The sequence below is a fragment of the Zea mays genome, chromosome 3 (genome assembly GCF_902167145.1).
Source record: "Zea mays cultivar B73 chromosome 3, Zm-B73-REFERENCE-NAM-5.0, whole genome shotgun sequence".
In the NCBI taxonomy this organism is placed as follows: Eukaryota; Viridiplantae; Streptophyta; class Magnoliopsida; order Poales; family Poaceae; genus Zea; species Zea mays.
In genome coordinates this window covers 197,104,700-197,128,508 of record NC_050098.1, presented here as the reverse complement: position 1 = coordinate 197,128,508, position 23,809 = coordinate 197,104,700, and the positions used below count along the sequence as shown (strand labels likewise).

The following is a 23,809-nucleotide window of genomic DNA, read 5'->3' as shown; positions in this document are numbered from 1 at the left end:
CGGGCGCACGATTACCCTGCGCGGGGCGGCCACGGCGCGGGCTGGCTCGACGGCGGCCATGGCGCACGCGGCCAGCGGCCTCTCGTCGGCGCTCTCCTCTCTCACTCCTCTTCTCTCTCTCCCTGCCTTCCCTTGCTCCTGCGCGCAGCCGCCAGGGACCGAGCCCGACGCGCCCAGGGCGCAGCCGCGCCAGGACGCCGCGCCAGGACGCCGCCCCTTTCCTGCAGCCCGGCGTCGTGGCCGCCCCTCCCCTCTGCCCACCACCGCCTGCTCCCTCTCCACTGCGTCCTCCGCCGGCACCCTCGCCCGTGACGCCTCTCATCGCGTGGCCTCCTCCTAACTGCTCGCGTTGATGCCCAGCAGCGCCTCACCCTTCAAGCTTCTCCCGGCGCCGGCGCCGTCATCGTCCCTAGCCAGGTCTGGCGCAGGCCCTGCCTGGTTGGAACCGCCCCGTCGCCCTCCCCTTCCTCGCCTTCGTTTGGATCCGTCGCTGCCGCGGCCTTCCCGGCCGGATCCACGTTGCTGCGTCCTTCTCAGCTCGATCTGCCGTCCCTTTGGCTGGATCGCGTCTCCCCGTCCGGATCCGTCGCTGTCGTGGCCTTCCCGGCCGGATCCGACATTCCCCTTCTTTTCTGCCGCGGGCGCGGACACCTTGACCAGCGCAGCCGCGTGTGCTGCTGTCGGCCTCTCTGGCGGGGCTCCTTGACGTCTGGTCGATCGAAGAAGCAGGAAGGTCGGCCTGTCGGTGCCCTTTTGCTGTGTCGCCCTGCCGATCGTTGACGCTCGAACGTCGACCCCTCCCGAAGATCAGACTTTTGCTGCGCGTCTTCCGACCGCGACCACCTCGACTTCGGCTACCTCGGCATCTAGGGGCTATCGTCTTCTTGGAGCACACACCGTTCTCTACTCCAGCCGCAACATTCGCACCATCACGACGCTGCGACTGCGGGGGGATTTCAACCCGTCGGCTCCTACCTTCGGCCTCTACTCCAGTCTCATCGTGTGTGGTGCCCCCGTTGCGACTGCGGGGGGATGTTAGACTATGTGTGTGTGAGTGTGTGTGGGCCGGCACCACTGTTGGGCTGCCGGCCCATTAGGGTTAGGGTTGAGTCTATATATTGTACCCATTCTCTATGCAATACAATAGTTCATCTTCCTACAGTTTCTACCATCAATCCCATCATGGTCTGTGGTGCTCGCTTGCATGTTCCCTTGTCTTCCATACGATCATATCTGATAGGGCTTGAGCTAACTAATATGTTGTTGTGATTGCTCTCAGTGTTTCTGAACCTGAGCTGCGAAGTGTGGTGGGTAAAGAGATCATGGGAAATAACAACGTCACTGGACAACAAGGTATGCATTTTGCTGAATACAATCTGCTGCCTAGCAATGTGGTTTCTGTGTTTCACTGGTTATCTTCCTTTGGAAATTCTAGTATCAGAAGAGACCACTAATGGAGCTGACAAAATCGTTGAGCCTTCAAATAGTTCACCTGGGCCCAACGGCACAAACGGTGAGACAAGTACGGATAGTGGTACTAATTTTACACAGAAATTCAGTACAATGAATCACCACTAATCGGCCTGTTTATGCTAGACACTGAGAAGGATGGCGCTGAGTATGTCAACTGGTCAAAATCCTCAAAGGAACCCGTCATTACCAATGCTGAAGATAAGCAGATGGCTTCATATCAAAAAAAATCACCAGATAAGGTTGAAGGCTTAGATGAGAAAAGCAGGAGCTCAATTCAGTATAACACATCAACACGAGATGATCAGACTAGTAACTTACAAAAAGGTTAGTTCAGTTCTCCCACTCAGCTTATAGTTAACTTGGTACCATGTCATCATTTCCTTTAGTTCAGAAAAGTTCTTTCCGTCCCTTAATTAGTGATGGCGCATGGAAATTTCATAAGGTCAGTGGTAAGAATGAAATATAGTCCCCTTAGGGCTTGTTCGGTTATTTTCAATCCATATAGATCGGAGAGGATTGATACGGATTAGGAGAGATTTTGACTTACTAGGGATTGGAACCCCCTCAATCCATATGGATTGGAGTAGAACCGAACAAGCCCTTAAGGGCATATGTTCGTTTGAACCCTAATCCATATGGATTAAAGGGGATTGAGTGGGTTTAAATCCCTAGTAAAGTCAAAATCTCTCTCAATTCATACCAATACCCTCCAATTCATATGGATTCAAAATAACCAATGAAGCCCTAAAAGAATGAAAACAAGCTAGATAGAGATTAATAATACAAATATAGGCACTATCTACCTTAATATGCATCTTCAACAAACAACTATTTTTAACGAATAAACTTTAGAATCTAAGCACCTACTTCTTTTAGTTCCCCTGCAGCTCTGAATTCTACTGACAAAAACAAGCATTCTGGTACAGATGATGAACCATTGAGGAAAGAAGCAACTGAAACAGCCATATTTTCTTCCGAAACAATTGCTCTTGTCAGTACCACTGAAGATGTGACAAGCTACAAGGATAGCTCAATCTATAACGAAGAAATTGTACCACTTATGCATGGGACTACAGAAACAAGTGAAGAAACTATCCAAGGCAACTACAAATCATTGTTACAAGAAAAAATAGAAGGTTCACTAGAAGAACTGGAAGAATCTAGCAGTCATGACAATTCCCCCATGGGTGGTAGTCTAGCTGGTGAAAATACAACTGAGAACACAGAACAAGGATACATTGAGGTGGCAACAGTAGAGGAAATTTTGGTGGTAATGCAAGGAGAAACTACATCATCAACTGAATCAATTGTCAGCACTTATCTTGATGCTGATGACTCTGAGATCAAGGAAGTGGTTATAGAAGATAAGCCTGTACAAAAAGAGAGTCTACCAGATGTGCAACCATCAGATGGCACAAACCTAGAGATATCCAAGAATGACAACATGCAAATACAAATACCACATGACCAGGAAGAAAACAGAGCAATAAGCAAAATTGCAACAGTAAATATAATGACTGAAAGTGATGAGGCATTTGAGGATGATAATAATATCCTTGCATTAGGAAATCAGGATGAAGATAATGCAGTAAGTACATTATGTGGTAATCTCTATAATGATGAAGTTGTTGCAAAGTGTCAACCATATCTAAAAAATCCAACTTCGATGAATGATCCAGAACTGGAAAATGAACAAAATGAAAGGGTAGTTGGTTCAAGACGACAGAGTTCAGTTTCTGTTACTACAACAATGAAGCATAATGGCATAGGAACAATATACAAGGAAGAAGGAATAGCTGAGAAAAATATCACGGCTTGGAATCTAGAAGATAATTTTGCAACAGAGAACAAACCTGAAGAACATTATGGTAACTTAGTCAGTATTACTGAGGTCAATGGAAAGGATTTTACAGGCTTACAATCATCTTTGTCAGATCATCATTATATTGGGAATGAAGAGATACAAAGAAAAGTCAGTGGAGTATCCGGAATAGTAGAGTTTGATAAAGAGACAGTAAAGGAAATTTTAGAAGAAGATAAGGTAAATAATGTAGAAGGTCTAGGCCTCCATTTTGATGCACATGTAGTGACAAAGGAGGGAGGAGACTTATCCAATTTACCAAAGGCCATACCATTAATTCCTCTTCAATCACTAGAAGATATTGACAGGAAGGTATATAGAACCAGAGATAAGCAAGAAACTATTACAAACTCGCAAGTTGACCAATCTCAACTGATACTGCTTGAAAAATACGAGGTTTTGAAACTTGAGAATGGCGAGATTCTTAGAAAGTGTATGCAGTTGGTGGAAGATAGCTCTAATGTAGTCATAATCTCTACTGATGGTATCAACCATGAGAAAGTAGATACAAACACTACATCTTCAGATTTTACCTTTGAAGCCAACCACTACCAAAAGGAAGTCACAGAAGGCATTTCAGCTGCAGCCTTTACTGCTCAATGCAATCAGGTGAAAGTCACAACATGTTTTGGTACGGCTACTGAGGAACAACATACTCATCAGACATCAACTCCAGGGAGAGAAGCCAGTGAAGTGACTCCATTACTTCAGGGAGCGCAAAATATAGGTTTTTCCAATTGTATTGAGCAGCATAGCCATGTACACATGGAAATCCCCACAGCCGACATTGCTGTAATGCAATTTAAAATTGAGGCTGATGAAGAATCTGAGAGGAGCCCACTGTTAAGCCCCAGGGAACCAACAGGAGGAGACTTCAGAATAGCAAATCATTCTGCAAGATTTAAGAAACCATTTGAGAGCTTGCTGATGCAGAGCGAAGCTGGTATATGGTCTCCATTGAAGGAACCAGAATCGAACTCGAAGAGTAATACCATGGTTAGTTCACCAAGAAGCAAAGAAAAGCAGAAGGCAAGATCCTCTCTTTTTACCAGTTGCATGTGTTGTACCACTGCTACGAACTGATGTATGGCTCCATGTGTGAGTTGTTTTATTCTTCAGTGTTTGATTGATTGTTTTGGCCCACATGCTTGATGATTGAGTTGGTATAGTGAATGATGTATTGCAGTTCCCCAAGATATAAATTTAAAGATATCACAGTTTGTTCTTGATTGGGTATCTGTAAATTTACTCTGGTGCATGTGATTGAAATAATAAGATTGAATGGCCCAGGTTCATATCAGCAAACAGTCAAATACATAGCCAGTGATGTAAACAGTTATCTAGATAAATACACCTTGTATATTACACCCAATATATAGCATTTCAGTATGGGAACATATCTGACACACATGATATTTTGATACACATAATAAATCATGACAGTATATCTCATGTATAACGTCCCTTGTTGTAATTTTGCGAAGTGCACTCTCCGAACAGGTAGAAATAGTGGATGGTAGTGATGAAGGGTGTTTTTTTTCAAAATATCCAAGACAGCAAAGGACATTAGGTTTTATTTCTGTAATAGGACCACTATTAGGGCACCATTATATAATGAAGGGAGCATATGTGGTGTATATTGCACTTTGGTGCACATATTAAATTATGATATCCTGTCTAAAATTTAACGTCCCTTGCTATCTTAGATATTTTGCAAAGGACACCCTCTACCACTTTCACCTTTTTGAAGTGTTCTTTAGAAAATATATATGACAACAATAGATGTTAGATCTAAGATAAACAGTCATGATTTAATATGTGCACCAAAGGATCATTGCACTAGTTATGTTTCCTTATATAATGGGGTTGTTGTATAGTTGCCCCGATGCTACTACTACGTTTTTACTCTTGTTTTTAAAAGTTTATATGTATGACCCTTCTTTTTTTGAAACGAACAATCACTTTGTCTCTATCTCATTACCAACATTTAACTGCGTTAACTTAACCGGCAAAAAGACATTTATACCCTTGCATCATTATCTCTCCTTTTATCAACTGTTTTAAATCTGCCCTCGCTTTAATATGAAAGTTTGATATGTAAGGGCTAGTTTGGGAACCCCAATTTCCCAAGAGAAAATGAAATAATTTTCCTTGAGAAAATAGAAATCCCTTGGGAAATTATGGTTCCCAAACTAGCCCTAACTGTGATATATGAATCTATAAATCTGAACATATATTATGGAAATCAATATTGAATTTAGAAATATTTCATAATTGATGAAAATAAACTAAATTTGATATGAAATTTTGAAAAAAAAATGACAATATTATAATTATAGTTTTAAAAATAATTTAATTACAATATATTTTTCAAAAAAAAATTAAAGCGGTGTTATTTTTCATCAAAATTCAATGTCAAATATTTTAGATTTAAAGTTGAAGTTTTGATTTTCAAAATTTATGATCGGATTTATGTTATAATTACATTCCGAACTTTCATATCAAAGTGGAGCTAATTTGCAAACAATTAATAAAAAGGGATAATAGTGCAAGGTTATGAATGTCTTTTTTGGACTGAGTTAACACACTTAAGTTCTGTTAACAGAATAAAGATAAATTGTTTGTTCGTTAAAAAACATATATACAGACTTTAACAAACAGGAGTAAAGTCAGAGTAGTATTCTCGAGTATATACAACTATGAAATTCGGCAATTTCCTATACTTTGGGAAAGTTTTCAAAAAATGGAAGACTTGTGGAACTCCAAAAATTTTGTAACTTTTCAATTAGTTGTTTAAAAGCAAGCATGTTTTATTTTATTTGGATATGTTATTGTAGCCTATGCGAAAGGGCCTCTAGCTGAATTGGTTATGTGGTCTGAGTAGCACTCCTCAGATCCTGTATTTGACTTGTGGGAGCGAATTTCAGACTGTGGTTAAAAAGATCCCCTCGTCTGTCCCACGTCAAAGCAGCCCCGGTCGCGGTCGTTCTCACATGGGCTTCGATGCCGCTATGTATGGGTGGGACAGGGGTTCGGCGGTTTTCTCGACCTGTGTGAGAATGTCTTCTTCTTAATACAATACTCGGTGGCTATCTTACCCCCATAGGTCAAGTTTTTTATCGTAGCCTATAGTTCTAAAATTATTTTTTTCTTATAGTGTTAAGCCATCTCGAGTGGATTGCCTATCGCGCCTCCTATCGTAGGCTTATCTCATCCACTATTTCAAACTTCACTTTGTAAACATTGTAATCTATAGTTCAAATCCCCTATTTTTACATGATCTGTTGCGGACAACTTTAACTTCTATTTCAAACTCCACTCAGTAAACATTGTAGTCTCTAATACAGTTTTATATTTGAGTTTTAGGGTAAGCTCCTACAAATGGTGTAAAAATGTTGAAACCCATAAAAATTCTAGGTAAACCTGTATATTTTCTATATACTAACATATAGCTCGTGCTAACGTTACGATCCTAATGAGGGGATGAGTCGACGGCAACGACAGCGCAAGTGAGGGAGAGGGAGCGGCTAGGGCCCACGCCTGTGCTGGCAGTGGGGGTGGCAGCAACAGCGACTGCGGCATGGCCAGCCGTGACGGTGGCAGCGGTGGCAGGGACGCCGATGCCTGTGGTCACAGGGGAGTGGGGGGAGGGCTCCATGGGTATCTAACAAACATGAATGTGAAAAGCACATACATGAATAAAAAATAATTTCAAATTTTATGCATGTTTATGTTAAAATATTATATTTGTCATATAAGTCGGATGTTTTAGGAATATCCCTAGTATATTGTGACCCTCTTGAGTGTGAAAAGCACATACACATCACCCAACTGGGCCCCAATGTAACAGAAATCAACAAGGGGAGCAAACATAGCAAGAAATTACAAAGAAAAAAGAGGAAATTTTAAGTTAATCGAGAAGAAAATGAGAGGGTCGTCTCGCCCTACGCCTTTCCGCTTAAAAGTTAAAAAGGGGTCGCTCGCCTTATCACGTTAATAACTATGGCCCTGACTTTAATGTTTTGTCTTTATATGAATGCAGATACCTTGATATTGGAAGGGACATATTAGCAAGCCAGCAATTCCCTGCTAATTAAGATGCTAAATTTACTCACTTCGCGAAAGATTCTCTAGCTGAGTAGATTAGGTGGTCTGACTCTGAATAGCATTCCTTAGGTCTTGAGTTCGACTTCTCGTGGGACCGAATTTCAGACAGGGTTTAAAAAAAATACCTTCGTCTGTCTCTGTCCCACGCCTAAAGTACAGGTCTAAGGTATGGTCCTGGTCGCGGTAGTTGTCACATGGGCTACGATACCGCTGTGTATGGGTGCGACAAGAGTTTTCTCGATCTGTGTGAGAGTGCTTTCTTAATAATAATGCAACGGGGGTGGTCTTACCCGCAGGTCGAGTTTTTTTTTAATTAACTCACTCTATCCCAAAAAGAGTAGACTTCTCGTTTGTTTCATGTTTGACCAAATATATGAAAAAGGAACTAACATTTATGATACCCAATAAATACCATTAGATTAATCACGGAATATATTTTTACAGTAAACCTATTTTAGGGATAAATGTTGATACTATTTTATGAAAATTTAGTCAAACTTAAGAAAAAATGACTTAGACACAAACTAGAAGTGCACTTTTTTTGGGAGAGAGGGCGTAAATACATGCCGTTTTCCTTCATTTATCCTCTATTGCTGAAATCTAACTACTAACACATATCAGGTCAAATATCCCTGGCTTCTTTTTGATTTAGCTGTTGGCCCTGAGCCCCTGATAATATTGTTGAAAATGGACCATATAAGTAAGTATGACACCATAATGCAGTAAGTTCACTAGTTCAGGTGTTTATTCAGACTTAGAATTCATAGTTACAGTATATCATCGTTTCTGCAGGTACATATTTAGTACAGAGGGTCATTTGCTACCTGTTACTCCTGAGATAGCCTTGGTAGATGAACATTGTTTAAATTTTGGAGCATTCTGTAATAGCGGCGCCGACTATGGATATGGTGCTAATGCTAGTTCTAGGAAACATCAAAATGGAAACTATAGCAAATTAGGTGCTGTTTGGTTCGCAGTTTTTAGGCCCGTAATTGTTCTCACCACTATCTGATGCCATTGCTTTTTGTTTGGTTGAGGCAGCCTGTAATCCATCACGATGAGAGTGGATATGACTCTGTAGGATCTCGTTACCACTCCCCCGGAAGCGCTATCCAATCTTGTAGGCTACATATGTCAATGAACCAAACAAAGTCTGCTTTGTGTTACAATGCAACACGTCCCGCCGTCTACCAGTTTCTTTGACGTTACCGTTACCACCACCGAACCAAACAACATCTTAGATGATATTCAAACCCCTTCCAATTACTATTCAACGTCCGAAGTGTTGTTTATGACAGGAGGTTACATCAAGGTAACTCTGATGTGGTTCCTGGTTAACATTTTTTTCTTTCTTCGTCACTGCATGCGTAACTTTTGTTGACAGAAAACGGAACAACAGTGGATTACATCGTGTAAAGTCTAAGCTGTTTTAAACAGTATTGATGTGATCCATGGGACAGAATGGTGCATATGGCATCCAACAGGTTGCAGTTAACAATTAATTGGAGTTAGAAAGCAATGAATATACAGAAAGGAGGGTGTAGTAGTTTGCTTTCTGTTTCAGTGTGGTGTATATGGTATCTGAAGCTAGTTTTCTAGCTTAAGGTCTTGTTATTTTGTTGAATGAGCAAGAGCATCTTATTTTCCTGGTTTTATTCTTTTTGATTGAATGCTAGTCTTGCTGAGAGAATCTTCTTTGTTTTTGCATCTTCATCTAATAGATTAAGGTCTTGTTTGTTTCCCTTCTATATTATATAAGTTGGATTATGATGAAAACATAGGAGGGTCACTTTGGAACCACAAATAAGCTAAAATAAGTTAATCAAACTAAAATAAGCTAACCAATGCTAACTTATTTCAGTTTATTTGTGGTTGTAAAGTGATATTTTACTCTTTTACTTTTTCACCGAAATCTAACTTATATAATCTAGTAGAGAAACAAACACACCCTGAAACTACATTAATGCACAAAATTCAGATTGTGCATACTATTAAATTATGTTAATTTTTGTTTTCTCGAACCTTAACATATCCTTTTTGATAGGGAGTCTGTCCAGGATTGACTCATGCACAGAAACTTGGGATATCATACTCCGATGAAGAGGACAACTTTGTAGAGCAGACTTCTGAAAGTCGTGAGCATCATGGTGAATCTGCAGTAGAATCTAGCGTCCAAGACCAATCAAGTTCTATTATATTTTAATCTCTCACTCAGTTGCAAGCCAACAGGAGACGTGGTAATGACGAATGTCGTTGGTGGTGTCCACTGCCACTGGCCGGAACCTAGCGATGGTGCAGTGTTGCCAGGTGCGGGATTTGCAGGGCTGCGTTGGGCTGGACTTTGGAGCAGCAACGGATAGCAGTGGGAGAACTGGCCTCACACACAACTCTACTCAAAGCCTCAAAGCTAAGAAAAAATGTGTGCAGCAAGTTTTCTCGCAAAGTTGCTATTGCATTGCTTCAGGCGTACGTAGTCTCCAAACATTATTAACAGGAGAGGATGGATCTTAGATGCAAATAGCCATGTCTAAATTTACACCGATGACCGCCACCATGTTTACATTCAGATCATTAACAGGAGAGGGTGGATCTAGAGCGAGAGGCCACCGGACTCCTCGTCCTCGTCGAGGTCAGAGGTGTAGATGGTGTAGAGGGACCAGATGAGGCCGAAGACCCCCAGGAGGATCCACCCCAGCAGGTTGTTGCTGAGCCCGAGGCTCAGCCCGGTGCCCTCCGTGGACATGCGCTCGTCCACGAGCGCCAGCGCGGGCCCCGCCGACGCGGTCACCGCGCCCGCTGCGGCGAGCAGCGACGCGCCTGCGCCCTTGGTGCTGACTGGGGCCGCGTCCTTGGCGTAGCTGCACCGCACCCTCTCGCTCCTCGCCCTCAGCGCAGGCAGCCCTGCGGACAGCGATCGAGTGAGCACATATGCATGCATATGCGAGCGTGAAAGTGAAACGGCGCGGTACTCTACCGGCGTACCTAGAGCATTGGGCCTGGCGATCGCGGCGCGGGCAACGATGGTGGTCACCACGGCGGCGCTGACGGTGGCCATGACTCCTGCGTCTCGATCTCTTTTGCTGGATAGCTGAGTGTGCTGCCTTTGCTCTCCGTGGCTCCCGTGCGCCAGTCGGTGGCGATTCCTTTTAAAAAAGGCGAATACACGAAATTATCGCCAACCGATGTGGCTGCAAATCGTGTGGCGCCGCTAGGATTGGGTGAGGCACGGGATTGGCTATCCTTGCACCAACGGCCTATCCACTCGCACCCAATCGGGTTGAGCCAACTGGGCCCGTCGATAGACATCTGGACGTGTAATTCAGGGTACCCATAGCCAGGTTGGCTGGTGAGTGGTGACCAATGCCTGGGCACCCAGCAATGTTGACTAACACTCCTTTCTCCTTTAACCATGGCTCACTTTTATTACTCTGACTCTCCCTTTTCTTTGGTTGCAAGGACCACATTCGATATTCTCCATCCCATACACTACCGGAATCCGAGGCTTTGCCGAGTGTTGGCTTCTTTGCCGAGTGCCTTTTGTCGGGCACTCGGCAAAAAAGCTTTGCCGAGTGCCGCACTCGGTAAAGTTAGGCACTCGGCAAAGACAACTTTGCCGAGCGCTGAACACTCGGCACAGAACGGCACTCGGCAAAGACAACTTTGCCGAGTGTCAAACACTCGGCAAAGTGGGCTCTCGGCAAACGGCCGTCAGCGGCCGTCCCAAAGCTGACGTCCGTTAGTCTTTGTCGAGTGTCATCCGTTGGCTCTCGGCAAAGAGATTCTCTACCGAGTGCCACATAGTAGGCACTCGGCAAAGCATACTTTGCCGAGTGTCATTCCTGGACACTCGGCAAAGTATATTTTTATTTTTTTTATTTTGTCTCTCGAAATTTTTGTGGTATGTTCCTACACTATGTAGACCTACATGTATCATTTGTGGACAATTTTAACAGAGTTTTCAATCGTTAGTAGATTTAGTTCGTTTATTTGAATTTCTTCGGAAAATTTAGATTTGAACTGTAGGTCACTCGAAACTTGGAAAACCGTGCATGCAAAAATGATATTCATGTTACTTAGCATTAGTTACAACCGATTCCAGGAGCGGACCAGAAACTTCGAGCAACATGCTCACTAAACATGGCCGTGAACTTGCCATACACATGTTTAAAAATTGTATAAAATACAAACAAAGTCAAAAAATCCTGAAACTTGTCCACGTGTCATGATATCATATGTACAGGCTGCGATAAAAATTTTAGAATGTTTGGAGAAAGTTGTGGGACACTATTTGTAGAAACCTAGGAGAACTACACATGAAATCATAGAGTTTCAATGTACTTCTCCTAGGTTTCTACACATAGTGTCCCACAACTTTCTCCAAACATTTTAAAATTTTTATCGCAGCCTGTACATATGATATCATGACACGTGGACAAGTTTCAGGATTTTTTGACTTTGTTTGGGTTTTATACAATTTTTAAACATGTGTATGGCAAGTTCACGACCATGTTTAGTGAGCATGTTGCTCGAAGTTTCCGGTCCGCTCCTGGAATCGGTCGTAACTTATGCTAAGTAACATGAATATCATTTTTGCATGCACGGTTTTCCATGTTTCGAGTGACCTACAGTTCAAATCTAAATTTTCCGAAGAAATTCAAATAAACGAACTAAATCTACTAACGATTGAAAACTCTGTTAAAATTGTCCACAAATGATACATGTAGGTCTACATAGTGTAGGAACACACCACAAAAAGTTTGGTTGCCAGAAATAAAAAAAATAAAAAATACTTTGCCGAGTGCTGCCCAGTTAGCACTCGGCAAAGACAACTTTGCCGAGTGCCTGTCCATGGGCACTCGGCAAAGTCTGTACAACACATCTTTGCCGAGTGCTCTACAGCTAGCACTCGGCAAAGGCGACTTTGCCGAGTGCCTGAGATCCAGCACTCGGCAAAGGCGACTTTGCCGAGTGCCCGAGATCCGGCACTCGGCAAAGTTTATTTTTTAATTTTTAAAAAATCTTTGCCGAGTGCCGGATCGCGGGCACTCGGCAAAGAATGTTTTAATAGCGTTACAGCGCCCGCACTCCCTGTCTCTATCTCTCACTCTCACTTTCTAAACGGCCGCCACCCGTCGTCGCCCGCCGGAGCCCGCCGGAGCCCGCCGTCGCCCGCCGTCGCCCGCCGGAGCCCGCCGTCGCGACCGCCGTCGCGCCCGCCGTAGCGCCCGCCGTCGAGCCCGCCGTCGAGCCCGCCGTCGCGCCCGCCGGAGCCCGCCGTCGCCCGCCGTCGCGACGCTCGAGCCGCCCGCCGTCGCGACGCTCGAGCCGCCCGTCGTCCGCCCGCGCCGCGCAGTCTGCCCGCTCGCCGCCGTCCGCGCCGCAGCAGGTACGTATGTTGATATACATAAGTAGTTCCATTTGTTGATATATATGCAATAGAGAATATATATGCACTAATTCACATTTGTTGATATACATAAGTAGTTCCACTTCACAATAAAAGCGATAGTAGCACAGTAGCGCAGTACGTATAAAGTTTCTATATAATGTTTGTGTGGCGATAGATATGATTGTGTAGGGGTCCTAGTTTTAGTTGTATGCCGATTAGATATGATTGTGTGATGGTGGATATGAATGTCGATTAAATGTGATTGTCGGCCATCGTGCCGTTGATATATGTGTGAATGTCAGCCATTGTGCTGTTAATTTTATTTGCAGGTTTTGGAAACCTCCCCGTGCAGGGGAGGTGCTGCTGAATTTTTTTGTTGACATACTTGTTTATTTTTTTTGCAGAGGTCTTCCTAGCCGCTGCGGGTCTGCCTCGCGTCGCCACTGCACCGACCCGCCACAGCCCCACTAGCCTGACTCCACCGCCACCCTAGGTATAACCTCTACATCCGCATCATGGTCGTAGATCACGTAACCCTGTTAGGCGTCTCCCGTTCGAAAGAGATACGGTGTAGATATGCAGATCTTTGCATATCTACAAATGTATCAGTTTCGAATTGTCCACGTTTTTTGGACAGCCTGCGGTTGCGTAGATGGTGTTAGTTTCCATGCTCTACTCCGGTCCGAGATAGAGTTTCGGCGTCACCTCCCTGTTGTTCTCCGGACAGTACACTCTCCCTGTCAGGACGTGTATCCGGAGAACAGCGGGTAGGTGCTGCCGAAATTTTATCTCGGATCGGAGTAGAGCATGGAAACTAACTCCATCTACGCAACCGCGGGTGGGATTAGGACCTATCATCACCTATTAGAAGGTAGGAACGTAGTGTACATGCATTACATGTCTATATTAAACTATACTCGGTTATATATGTTAGAGGATGGAGGACCGTGAGTGGATGTACACGGGCCGCGTTCGACGTAATGATGTCACCCCAGAATGGATTAGGAAGACCGATGCTTTCGTGGAACGGGCATATGGCGAAGCTGCTAAAGGAGCTAGCCTAGTCCCTTGTCCGTGCAGCAAATGTGACAACCGGAAAAGAAAACCAAAGAAGGCCATGGTAGAACATATTTGGAAGAATGGATTTACGCCGGACTATACTCGGTGGATCTTCCATGGTGAAGCGCATCGCACGAGAGAGGAGGTGGTGAGACAACGCGTCGAGGATTACGATGCTGATGCTGGGGTAGCGGACATGTTGAACGACTATCACGAGGCACAGTTCGCCGAAGGATGTACGGAGGACGAGCCAGAGGCGACCGCAAAGGCATTCTACGACATGTTTGACGCGGCACAGAAACCCCTTCACGGCAAGACAAAGGTTTCTCAACTGGATGCCATTGGGCGTATAATGGCGTTCAAGTCGCAGTATAGCATGAGTCGAGACGCCTTCGATGGTTTGTTGATAGTTATTGGCAGCCTGCTTCCGGAGGATCACGTTCTCCCAAAGAGCATGTACGAGGCACAGAAACTCCTTCGTGCACTCAAGATGACGTATGAGCAGATACATGCTTGTCCGAAGGGCTGCGTCCTATTTAGGAAAGAACATACTGAGGCAAAGTACTGTCCGAAGTGTAAATCGTCTAGGTTCATGGAGGTAGACTCTGGTGATGGACAGAAGAGGCAGCTCGACATCCCCGTGACAATCCTACGCCACCTTCCGTTCATACCGAGGATCCAGCGTCTATACATGACAGAGGAATCCGCGAAACAGATGACATGGCACAAAAAAGGCAAACGATACAATCCTGACAAGATGGTTCACGCATCCGATGGTGAAGCATGGACCCACTTTGATGTCATTCACCATGAGAAAGCTAAAGAGGCTCGTAATGTTCGTGTTGCGCTGGCCACAGATGGGTTCAATCCCTATGGAATGACCGCTGCCCCATACACATGTTGGCCTGTGTTCGTTATCCCCATCAATCTCCCCCCCCCCGGCGTATGCTTTCAAAGACAGAACATATTCGTGTCGTTGATAATTCCTGGACACCCGGGGAATAAAATGGGCGTGTACATGGAGCCTTTGATTGATGAATTGGTCCGTGCTTGGGAGGAAGGGGTATGGACGTACGACCGAGCTACGAAGACAAACTTCAAAATGCATGTTTGGTACCAGTACTCCATGCATGACTTTCCGGCGTACGGGCTATTTTGCGCCTGGTGTGTTCACGGTAAGTTCCCATGCCCAGTTTGCAAGGAAGCTCTTAGGTTCATTTGGTTGAAGAAGGGTGGCAAATATTCGTCATTCGATAAACATCGACAATTTCTCCCTCCTGACCATGCATTCCGACTAGACATCAAGAACTTTACGAAAGGTGTCGTGGTGACAGACCGCCCACCTGCAATGATGACTGGTGCCGAAGTTCGCGAAGAGATAGATGGTCTCGTGGCCAACCCAGAAGGTGGTTTTGTGGGATATGGTGAGCAACATATGTGGACACATAAGTCGGGACTGACTCGGCTCCCCTATTATGATGACCTGCTCCTTCCACACAACATTGACGTGATGCACACTGAAAAGAATGTCGCCGAGGCACTTTGGGCAACAATTATGGAGATTCCTGATAAGTCAAAGGATAACGTAAAGGCAAGAGTGGATCTGGCAGAGTTATGTGATAGACCAAACCAAGAGATGAAGCCGCCTAGTGGTGGTAAGACATGGAGAAGGCCTAAGGCCGATTTCGTCCTGAGCAGGGCCCAGAGGAAGGAAGTACTAGAGTGGATCAAGATGTTAATGTTCCCTGATGGGTATGCAGCTAACCTTAGTAGGGGGGTGAACTTATCTACTCTGCGAGTCTTAGGGATGAAGAGTCATGACTTCCACATATGGATTGAACGAATTCATCCGGCGATGGTTCGAGGCTATGTCCCTGAGCATGTCTGGCTAGCGCTTGCAGAGTTGAGCTATTTCTTCCGCCAGCTTTGTGCAAAAGAGTTAGCTCGGACCATGATTGCAGACTTGGAAAGGATGGCACCCGTGTTACTATGTAAGTTGGAGAAGATCTTTCCACCTGGCTTCTTCAATCCGATGCAGCATTTGATTATTCATCTCCCGTATGAGGCACGAATGGGGGGGCCCGTGCAGGGACGTTGGTGCTATCCAATCGAGAGATGTCTAAAGACTATCCGAAAGAAATGTAGAAATAAATGCAAAATCGAGGCTTCCATTGCAGAGGCATACATACTGGAGGAGGTGTCAAACTTCACAACAACTTACTATGGTGACAAACTGCCGAGCGTGCATAATCCACCCCCTCGTTACAATGATGGCGACAATGAATCGAACCTCAGCATTTTTCGAGGGCAACTCGGAAGCGCAAGTGGTTCGACCACCAAGACCCTGAGACATGAAGAGTGGCGCCATATCATGCTATATGTATTGACCAACCTTGAAGAGGTGACGCCATACATGGAGCAATTTATTCATGAATTCTGGCGTCGATCAAGGGACCCAACTCCACAGGAATATGATACCCTTCTTCGAAAGGGTGCGGGAAATGGATTGCCCGATTTCATTTCCTGGTTTAAACGTAAGGTACGTGCTTAGTTTGTCATTTGAAGTTGCTCTTACGTGCGAATAATATAACAATCTAGCGTGTTTGAACTTGCAGGGCCAAAGAGAGCCGTCTATGAGTGCCGAGTTGAGACAAGTAGCCAATGGCTTTGCCTATAGGGTCAGGAAATTTTCTGGGTATGACGTCAATGGATACCGTTTTCGCACAACAAGCTACAACCAAAGCCGGCCCAATCGAAAAACCACGTGTTCTGGAGTCTATACGCCCGGGCTTGACGAGGTCGAGTATTATGGAAGAATTGAAGATATATATGAACTCAATTTTTATGGTTCCAAACCTCTTACTCCAGTGATATTCAAATGTCATTGGTTTGACCCTGAAGTTACGAGACGGACACATTCTAATCTTGGGCTAGTCGAAATTCGACAGGATTCCACCTTACCAGGAGACGATGTCTATATTGTGGCCCAACAGGCCACACAAGTGTATTATCTTCCATATGCGTGCCAAACGAAACAACATCTTAAGGGTTGGGATGTTGTGTATAAGGTATCACCGCACGCTAAATTACATGTTCCAAACGATGAAGATTATAACTTAGACCCGGACACATATGATGGAGAGTTCTTCCAAGAAGATGGGCTCGAAGGGCAATTTGAGATAGACTTAACCGAAGCGATCGGAATGGAAGTAGATATTGAAATGGTTGTTGATGACGAGGATGATGAGGTGCAAAATGAGAATGACTTAGAAATACTTGAAGGCAATGCCAATGACGAAATTGCGCCTTCAGATGATGTCGACTATGAAATGGTTGATAGTGATGATGACACTTATGATCCGGCTAACCCGGACACATATGAAGATTATTTTTAATCGATGTAATGCTATATTTCATTTATTTTGCATATGTTTCTAAATACATATTTTTTATCTGTGCTTAATTGTTTACTCTTAATTGCAGGTTGTTGGACAAAGATGGTGGGTGGTGGGACGAGGACGAGGAGGGGGAGGGGGAGGAGGAGCACCCGTAGGACGGAGGAGCAGGCGCAGCAGGACGACGCCGTACAGCAGCAGGTGGAGCAGCAAGCCGCTGTCGATGCGGCACAGCAGGACGACGACGATGCGGCGCAGCAGGACGACGACGACGACGACGCCCCTCAGCAGGACGTCTCAGGTTCTGGCTCCTCAGGTTCGAGGAGTATCTACCTGCGAGGTCCCGCGAGCCTCCCTAAGCGACCCATACTTCGTGACAGACGTCCGCTGATACGACCCGATGGAGAGAGGTAGGTAACTTTAGATATTGTTGCTGCCTTTTCATATTATATGTTCAAATTAATAATAGAAACTAATACTTCATCTTAATCACTTGGACAGGTCTTGGATGGTTTTGGAGACTGCAGGGGGTCACGGCCGCAACCCCAATGGCATCCTGGGCCTTCTATGCCGGGAACACTTCCCTGGACTTGTCGAGTACGCCGGAGTGACGAGCCCAGCATACACCTTCGACCACTACGCCGTCGCCCCCGATGCAGTAGATCGGGACGGCAGACAATTCAACAACAAGGCAGAGCGGGTGAAGCAAGAGCTGTGGGTAAGTCTTCCTCGCACTATATTGTTTAATAAGTCGCATTTGTTGCATATTCTTGAAATAATGTATGGATACATCGTCTTTGTATGTAGGATTTCTTCAGGTGCGATGCTGGATACGAGGCCAGGGCGGATGTGGTGTCTACGACATGCTGTAAGAAGCTCGTCGTGGACATGCACTACGAGGCGCGCATCCAGGCCATCGTCACTTACCACGGCTCCGTCCTTGGGGAGAAGGTGAACAAGAAGGACGCCCGAAACATGTCGTTGACTCCGGACCAGTACTTGCAGGTAAATACAAAACTTTATTATTGGTACTAAATATGGTTATTTTTTTCTTCTGATATGCTGTGTACTTATATTTTTTTAGATGATTCCTCATTGGTGCGCCGCGCATCCTGAGTGCTGGGAGCAGATGGTGCAGAGGTGGTGCTCGGCTGAGTGGGATGAGGCGCACAACGCTAGCCGGGAACGGCGTTTGCTGATGCAAGGTCCCTCCCACCATCAAGGCAGCCGCAGCCTGGGCAAATACGCGGAAGCATGGGTACGCGCTCTTTTTTATTTAGGTATATAACTTTCGATTAGACATGATTTCTAACCATCTCGTTGGTTTTCTCGCAGTCGGCGGCACATGGTGGCGCGCCTTGCTCCACGTTCTCGGCATATGCCATGGCCCACAAGGGGAAGGCGACGTCCGACGTCACCTACAACCCGGATGACGGGCCCGAGGCGTACACCAACCCCGCCATCCACAGCCGACTCAGTGAGTACACCGCCATGGCCAAGGAGGTCCATGGGCCAGATTACGATCCGAGGACCGAGGACATCGACGGAGATGTCCTCATGAGGGTCGGAGGAGGCAAGAGGCATGGGCGGTACTGGATTGCCGACGGGGCAATCGACTCGTCCTCCACTCCCACTCTCTCTCAAGTGCGAGCAAGGAGCACGAGCGCGAGCCCAGCCATACGACCTCGGCAGGACACCTCACAACATCGTATCCAGCAACTCCAGGTTATTCCTTATCTATTCATCGTTCATTGATTTTTATATATCTTCTCTTTGCATTATCGTAACATTAGGGCGAAATATTACAGACTCAGCTAGATGATGAGAGGAGGCAACGTGAGGAGCTAGAGAAGAGGATGGCGGAGATGTTCGTGTACATGCAGAGCCTTGGCGCCGCACAGGGTCATGCTCCACCACCTCCGTTGTTCCCTGCAGCTGACCCTACAGAGTTCACTACTCCTGTGAGTATCAAAATTTTAGTACTGCATGATATATATTCATATGTTCTCACACATACAATCTGTTCTCTGTGCAGGGTCAATCGGCGGCGTCGAACAACCCTCATGCTTCGTCCAGCCCTTCGCCGAACCAGTCCAGATGCCCACCTCGTTGATGATTTGTTTTGTGATGATCCAGACTTACCTTTATGAGTGTTGGTGATGTTTGTTACACTTTATCTTGTGAGATACTTGGTGATGTTAGTGATGATGCAGACTTGTATCTGTTTTGTGATGATCCTGACTTTAGTGAGACTTGTGATCTGTTTTGTGAGACTTTGTGATATATATGGTGTTGATGATAAATGTGTTCATTCTGTGATGTGCTTGATATATAATGTGATGTGAATGATATATATCTTTTGTTTGTTTGGATGGAACAACAAAAGCAAATAAAAAAGGGACATTCTGGTCACTTTGCCGAGTGTAACACTCGGCAAAGGGTTGCTTTGCCGAGTGCTATGACCATGGCACTCGGCAAAGAAGGAAACCTGGGAACCGGTAAAGACATCTTTGCCGAGTGCTGACAGTGGCACTCGGCAAAGAAGGAAACCTGGGAACCGGCAAAGATGTCTTTGCCGAGTGCTTTTGCCAAGGCACTCGGCAAAGATACTGGCAAAGGGGCCCACTGGAGGGTTCTTTGCCGAGTGCCAGTCCATTAGACACTCGGCAAAGAAACCTCCTTTGCCGAGTGCCTACTAGGGCTCTCGGCACAGGGACTGGCTGTGGGGTCCACTAGACCAGTCTTTGCCGAGTGTCGCCGTTGGCACTCGGTAAAGGATCCGTCACCGTCACTTGGCGCCGTGACGATGACTTTTCTTTGCCGAGTGCCATTTGGCACTCGGCAAAGTCTTTGCCGAGTGCCCGACAAAAAGTACTCGGCAAAGAAGCTGTTGCCGATGTACAGTTCGCCGAGCGTTCGTTGCCGAGTGTTACACTCGGCAAAGCCTTTGCCGAGTGTAAAATAGCCGTTGCCGTGTGTTTAGAACACACGGCAAAGAAGCTGATTCCGGTAGTGATAAAGCAAGTATAACTAACTTAGGTCATGCTTGTTACAAATTGTTATTGTTGAATCTATTGTAAAATATTTTTTATGGTATACCTATTTTGTGCTATGAATATTGATAACTTTCTTTTTTAAATCTGATTAAACCTTAGAAACTTTGACTTAGTATAAAACTAAAACATAAAGCTTTTTAGGACGGGTTTTTTTTTTTGCTGCAATAGAATAGTCCCGAATAATCCTTAACAGCCGCGAGTGGTTCCTTAAATATTTATATTGTCAATGAAATAATTCATCTAAACGTCAGTTTGTTATACATAAAGCTATAGAGCTTTGCCAAATAGAAATAGCCTTGTGTGGTACAAATGTACCCAGGTGAGTGTGATATGTGCGATGGAAATAGGCGAAAACCTGCCTTTAAAAAGATTGTTTATTTAAGGTTCGCGATCAGTATATAACTCTTAGCTAGCTTATTCCGGTTCAAAACTTGGGTTCATCCAAAAGAGATTATATAACTAGCTTAATTACACAACTAGTAGTCCAGCAAATCAGGTCGGCGTGTGGCTACTACGGGGAGGGGAAGCACGCCTCGCTGTCGAAGATGGCCTCCTTGAGCTCCCGCTGTATGGAAGCCCTCACCGGCGACGCCATCAGCTCATCCCACACAGAGCCAGCGCCGCCCGTGGGGTGCCCGTCCGGGTACAGCTCGTGCACGCAGTTGGCGTCATCATTGATCCGGCTCACCCGGTCCAGCAGCCCGATCTCGTCCACGTCCACCAGTAGCTGGCTGTCCTTGTCCTTCCACCCGATCAGCTGACACACACATCACGAAGCGCCTCGAACCTAGGTAGCTCATGGATAACACACGCTGAGAATCGAAATGGACTCGTGCCTAAAGGACCAGACCTTTGCGCCGGCGATGGTATTGGTGCTGTAGAGCCTGGCGTTGTCCACGAGGTCGCAGTACTTGCGGAACGCGCCGGCGAAGCGCTTGTGCGACTTGAGCTGCGAGTTCACCCGCACGGCTCTCCCGGATATGATAGCTCGCCTGACAGCCACCCGGCCGGCGGCGGCCATACTTGCATTACATAATGCTGCCGAAGCTATGGATGACCAAGTCAGGCACGCGCAGCCGTTCGTTACCTGATGCCCCTGACGACGGCGAGGTAGGCGTCGCAGATGATGCCGACGAGCTCGACGCGGTACGGCTTCCTCGTCCTGCCTGCCCTTCCTGCCTGCTGCTCGCCGTCCTCCTCCACGGGCTCCCAGTACTTCTCCGTGGTCGTGCCGTCGGGCGCGACCTTGTAGCCGACCCCCATGCGGTAGCGCTGCCGGTGCACGGACCGCGCCATCGCGATGGTCTGCCGCACGAACGGCTCCCACGACAGGGTGCCGTCCAGGATCACGTCCCGCCCCTCGTTCAGCGCCGTCACCAGCAGCGACGCCGCCGCGTCCGTCGACGACTGGTGCACCTGGGGATGACAGTGATCAGTAGTCACCTGGGCTGGGCGGCTGGTGCGGTCCGAGCATTGACTGGTTTTATCGCCGCCGCCACAGGAACATCCGATCGACGTACCAGCTCGGCAGTCTGCAGCATGTCGGTGTGGTGGCCCCGCGAGCTGATGGCTTGGTAGATCACGTCCGACTCCTTGAACGCGTCGGCCTCCACAACCACGGCGTTCGCCGCCGCCTCAGTCCAGAACACCCTGCATCGCATCGCATCGCATCGCAGAATCGCAGCGGAGTCAGAGAACGTACGTGCAGAATCTCTCTGTCTCTCTCTCTCACACACACAGAGAGATACAGAAGAGAGACAGAGAGTACTCACTCCTTCATGATTTGCTTGAGCACGGTGCTCTTGCCAGCACCCATGCCACCGCCCATCAGGAGCAGCACCGGGCTGCGGTCGCTGTGCGCAGCCGGGACCATCACGTCCGTGCCCGCCCGGTTGTGGTCGTGCTGGCAGTGCACACCGATGGCCTTGAGCTCCTCCACCAGAGTGGTGAACAGCCTGGTAACCTTCAGCTCTCTCGTCACCCTCTCGAACCTCATCTTCCTGTATGTATGAACCAGCAACGGAATCCATTTCTCACGTATCCGAAGACGACGCAAAACAGAGGTCAAATTTTCATCCATATTCTCCGAAAAATGAATCGATCAGAAAGGAAAACAAACATTGTAGTACGATGTTTTCACATCTTGCATTGTGCCGGATCGGATTAATTACCTAGTGGCCTCCATTACCATTCTTCTGAGCTTTCTTCTAGGCTGCTCGTGGGTCAGAACCTGATTTTATTTTATATATGCAATGCAAGTAAACCCAACGATGGCATTAGTATATATGCGTGGCACACTCAATAATTATTGTAATATAAAATCACCAGGAGGACTTGGGTTATATATACCTGCGTGATTATGTGGGTCGCATATTTCCAGTGGAAGGAGAAGTAGCCGAGGATGCACTTGTCCATCTCCTCGATGAGCTGCACGAGCAGGGCGTCCGGGTTCATCTTGTTGTGGAAGAAGGCGAGCAGGTTCTGCTCGTAGCCCTCCGTCTTCTTGAGGTAATCGTAGGACAGCGCGCACAGGTGCGGGCACTCGTTCAGATCCTCGAAACCGATTTGCGTGGCTGGCAGGGGAAGAAATTTCGTCCGGGGACCGGCCGGCCGGCCCGGGATACATTCATTCATTCATTGACCGTAATAAAGAAAAGGAAATAAAACCCAAAAGCAAACCCGCCATTTGCATGCAGTTCGTCGTCATCAATCGATGTAACGTACGCAAAAGCTAGTAACAGGATGTGTGAATGCTGCAGGCGTACCGACGTAGTGCGCGAACGTCTGGATCTCGTGGACGCGGCCGCCGGCGGACACGTTGAGCAGCGGCACCACCGGCTTCGGGCCCGTGTCCTTCACCGCCGCTTCCTCGCTGCCGGCGCCATTGTCCGTCGGTGGCGCGACGCGGTCGAAGCGATCGGGTAGATCAACCGCGCGCAACATGGGCCCATCTACCGGCCCGGAGGAGCTACGCGGCGTCGCCTGTGATCGGGGGCTGTGGAGAGGGAAATGCATGTGCGTCCTGCTCTCTCTGAGTCTGAGATGCAAGCTTGAGGCTAGAATCGAGAGAGAGAGAAAGAGAGGGGGGTCTCGATCGAGGCCGGGGATCCAAAGGGTGCGGAGGTGCAAGCAGGGGCGAAACCAACCAGTGCATGTATGGGGTGTGGGACGGCAAGACACGGCTGCATCTGAGGACCTCAGCTCACTTTCCTTTTGATCCTTTGGACTTCGGTTACCGTCAGGACGGGTGCATGCATGCATTTGATTTGAGGACCTGCTGGGATGACGGCATGACGCGCCTCCCTCGCTTCGTCTGCAGTGAACGCAACTAACATGTGTTTCAGTGTGTGTTTGTTTGGTTCCTTTGCTCGCATCAACAGATTTAGGGCTTCTCGGTGGCCGAAGCATCACTGGAGCTGCCGATTCTTTGGACGAAAGAAAAAGAAGACTCATGTTTGAGTATTATTTT

General features: G+C 46.7%; 3 protein-coding genes and 1 pseudogene across 5 annotated transcripts; 2 read left to right on the top strand and 2 right to left on the bottom strand.

Moving 5' to 3' along the window:
- Positions 1-1,086: 1,086 nt before the first annotated feature.
- On the top strand, positions 1,087-4,563 carry LOC103651152 (uncharacterized). Of its 3 annotated transcripts, none has more exons than XM_020550457.2 (5): positions 1,087-1,185; positions 1,280-1,353; positions 1,436-1,513; positions 1,597-1,797; positions 2,400-4,563. In XM_020550457.2, the coding sequence occupies exons 2-5, from the start codon at positions 1,323-1,325 to the stop codon at positions 4,415-4,417; spliced, it is 2,328 nt and encodes a 775-aa protein (XP_020406046.1). In that variant the 5' UTR covers positions 1,087-1,185; positions 1,280-1,322; the 3' UTR covers positions 4,418-4,563. The 3 variants fall into 3 exon arrangements, with proteins under 3 accessions (XP_020406046.1, XP_020406045.1, XP_035822291.1); XM_020550456.2 differs by having other exon boundaries at positions 1,436-1,522; XM_035966398.1 differs by lacking the exon at positions 1,087-1,185 and having other exon boundaries at positions 1,264-1,353; positions 1,436-1,522.
- Positions 4,564-6,914: 2,351 nt separating this feature from the next.
- On the top strand, positions 6,915-9,792 carry LOC103652460 (alpha-mannosidase I MNS4-like; annotated as a pseudogene).
- Positions 9,793-9,925: 133 nt separating this feature from the next.
- On the bottom strand, positions 9,926-10,604 carry LOC100283816 (uncharacterized). Its single transcript, NM_001156714.1, is given in 2 exon segments — positions 9,926-10,342; positions 10,424-10,604. Coding segments are annotated over 2 exon segments (384 nt in total). The 5' UTR covers positions 10,497-10,604; the 3' UTR covers positions 9,926-10,031.
- Positions 10,605-20,684: 10,080 nt separating this feature from the next.
- LOC103651151 (uncharacterized) lies at positions 20,685-23,540 on the bottom strand. The gene is made up of 8 exons (XM_008676768.2): positions 23,106-23,540; positions 22,690-22,913; positions 22,512-22,570; positions 22,113-22,340; positions 21,861-21,990; positions 21,428-21,756; positions 21,191-21,332; positions 20,685-21,097 (listed from the first exon to the last, which is right to left on the bottom strand). The coding sequence occupies exons 1-8, from the start codon at positions 23,353-23,355 to the stop codon at positions 20,852-20,854; spliced, it is 1,608 nt and encodes a 535-aa protein (XP_008674990.2). The 5' UTR covers positions 23,356-23,540; the 3' UTR covers positions 20,685-20,851.
- Between the last annotated feature and the right edge of the window lie 269 nt (positions 23,541-23,809).

Coding starts and splice junctions, on each gene's coding strand:
- LOC103651152 (XM_020550456.2), top strand. CDS start 1,323: ATGGGAAATAACAACGTCACTGGACAACAAG. Junction 1,523..1,596: donor CGGCACAAACGGTGAGACAA/GTACGGATAGTG, acceptor TGTTTATGCTAG/ACACTGAGAAGGATGGCGCT. Junction 1,798..2,399: donor GACTAGTAACTTACAAAAAG/GTTAGTTCAGTT, acceptor ATTCTGGTACAG/ATGATGAACCATTGAGGAAA.
- LOC103651151 (XM_008676768.2), bottom strand. CDS start 23,355: ATGCATTTCCCTCTCCACAGCCCCCGATCACAGGCGACGCCGCGTAGC. Junction 22,914..23,105: donor GACGTTCGCGCACTACGTCG/GTACGCCTGCAG, acceptor TTCCCCTGCCAG/CCACGCAAATCGGTTTCGAG. Junction 21,757..21,860: donor TGCTGCAGACTGCCGAGCTG/GTACGTCGATCG, acceptor TGTCATCCCCAG/GTGCACCAGTCGTCGACGGA.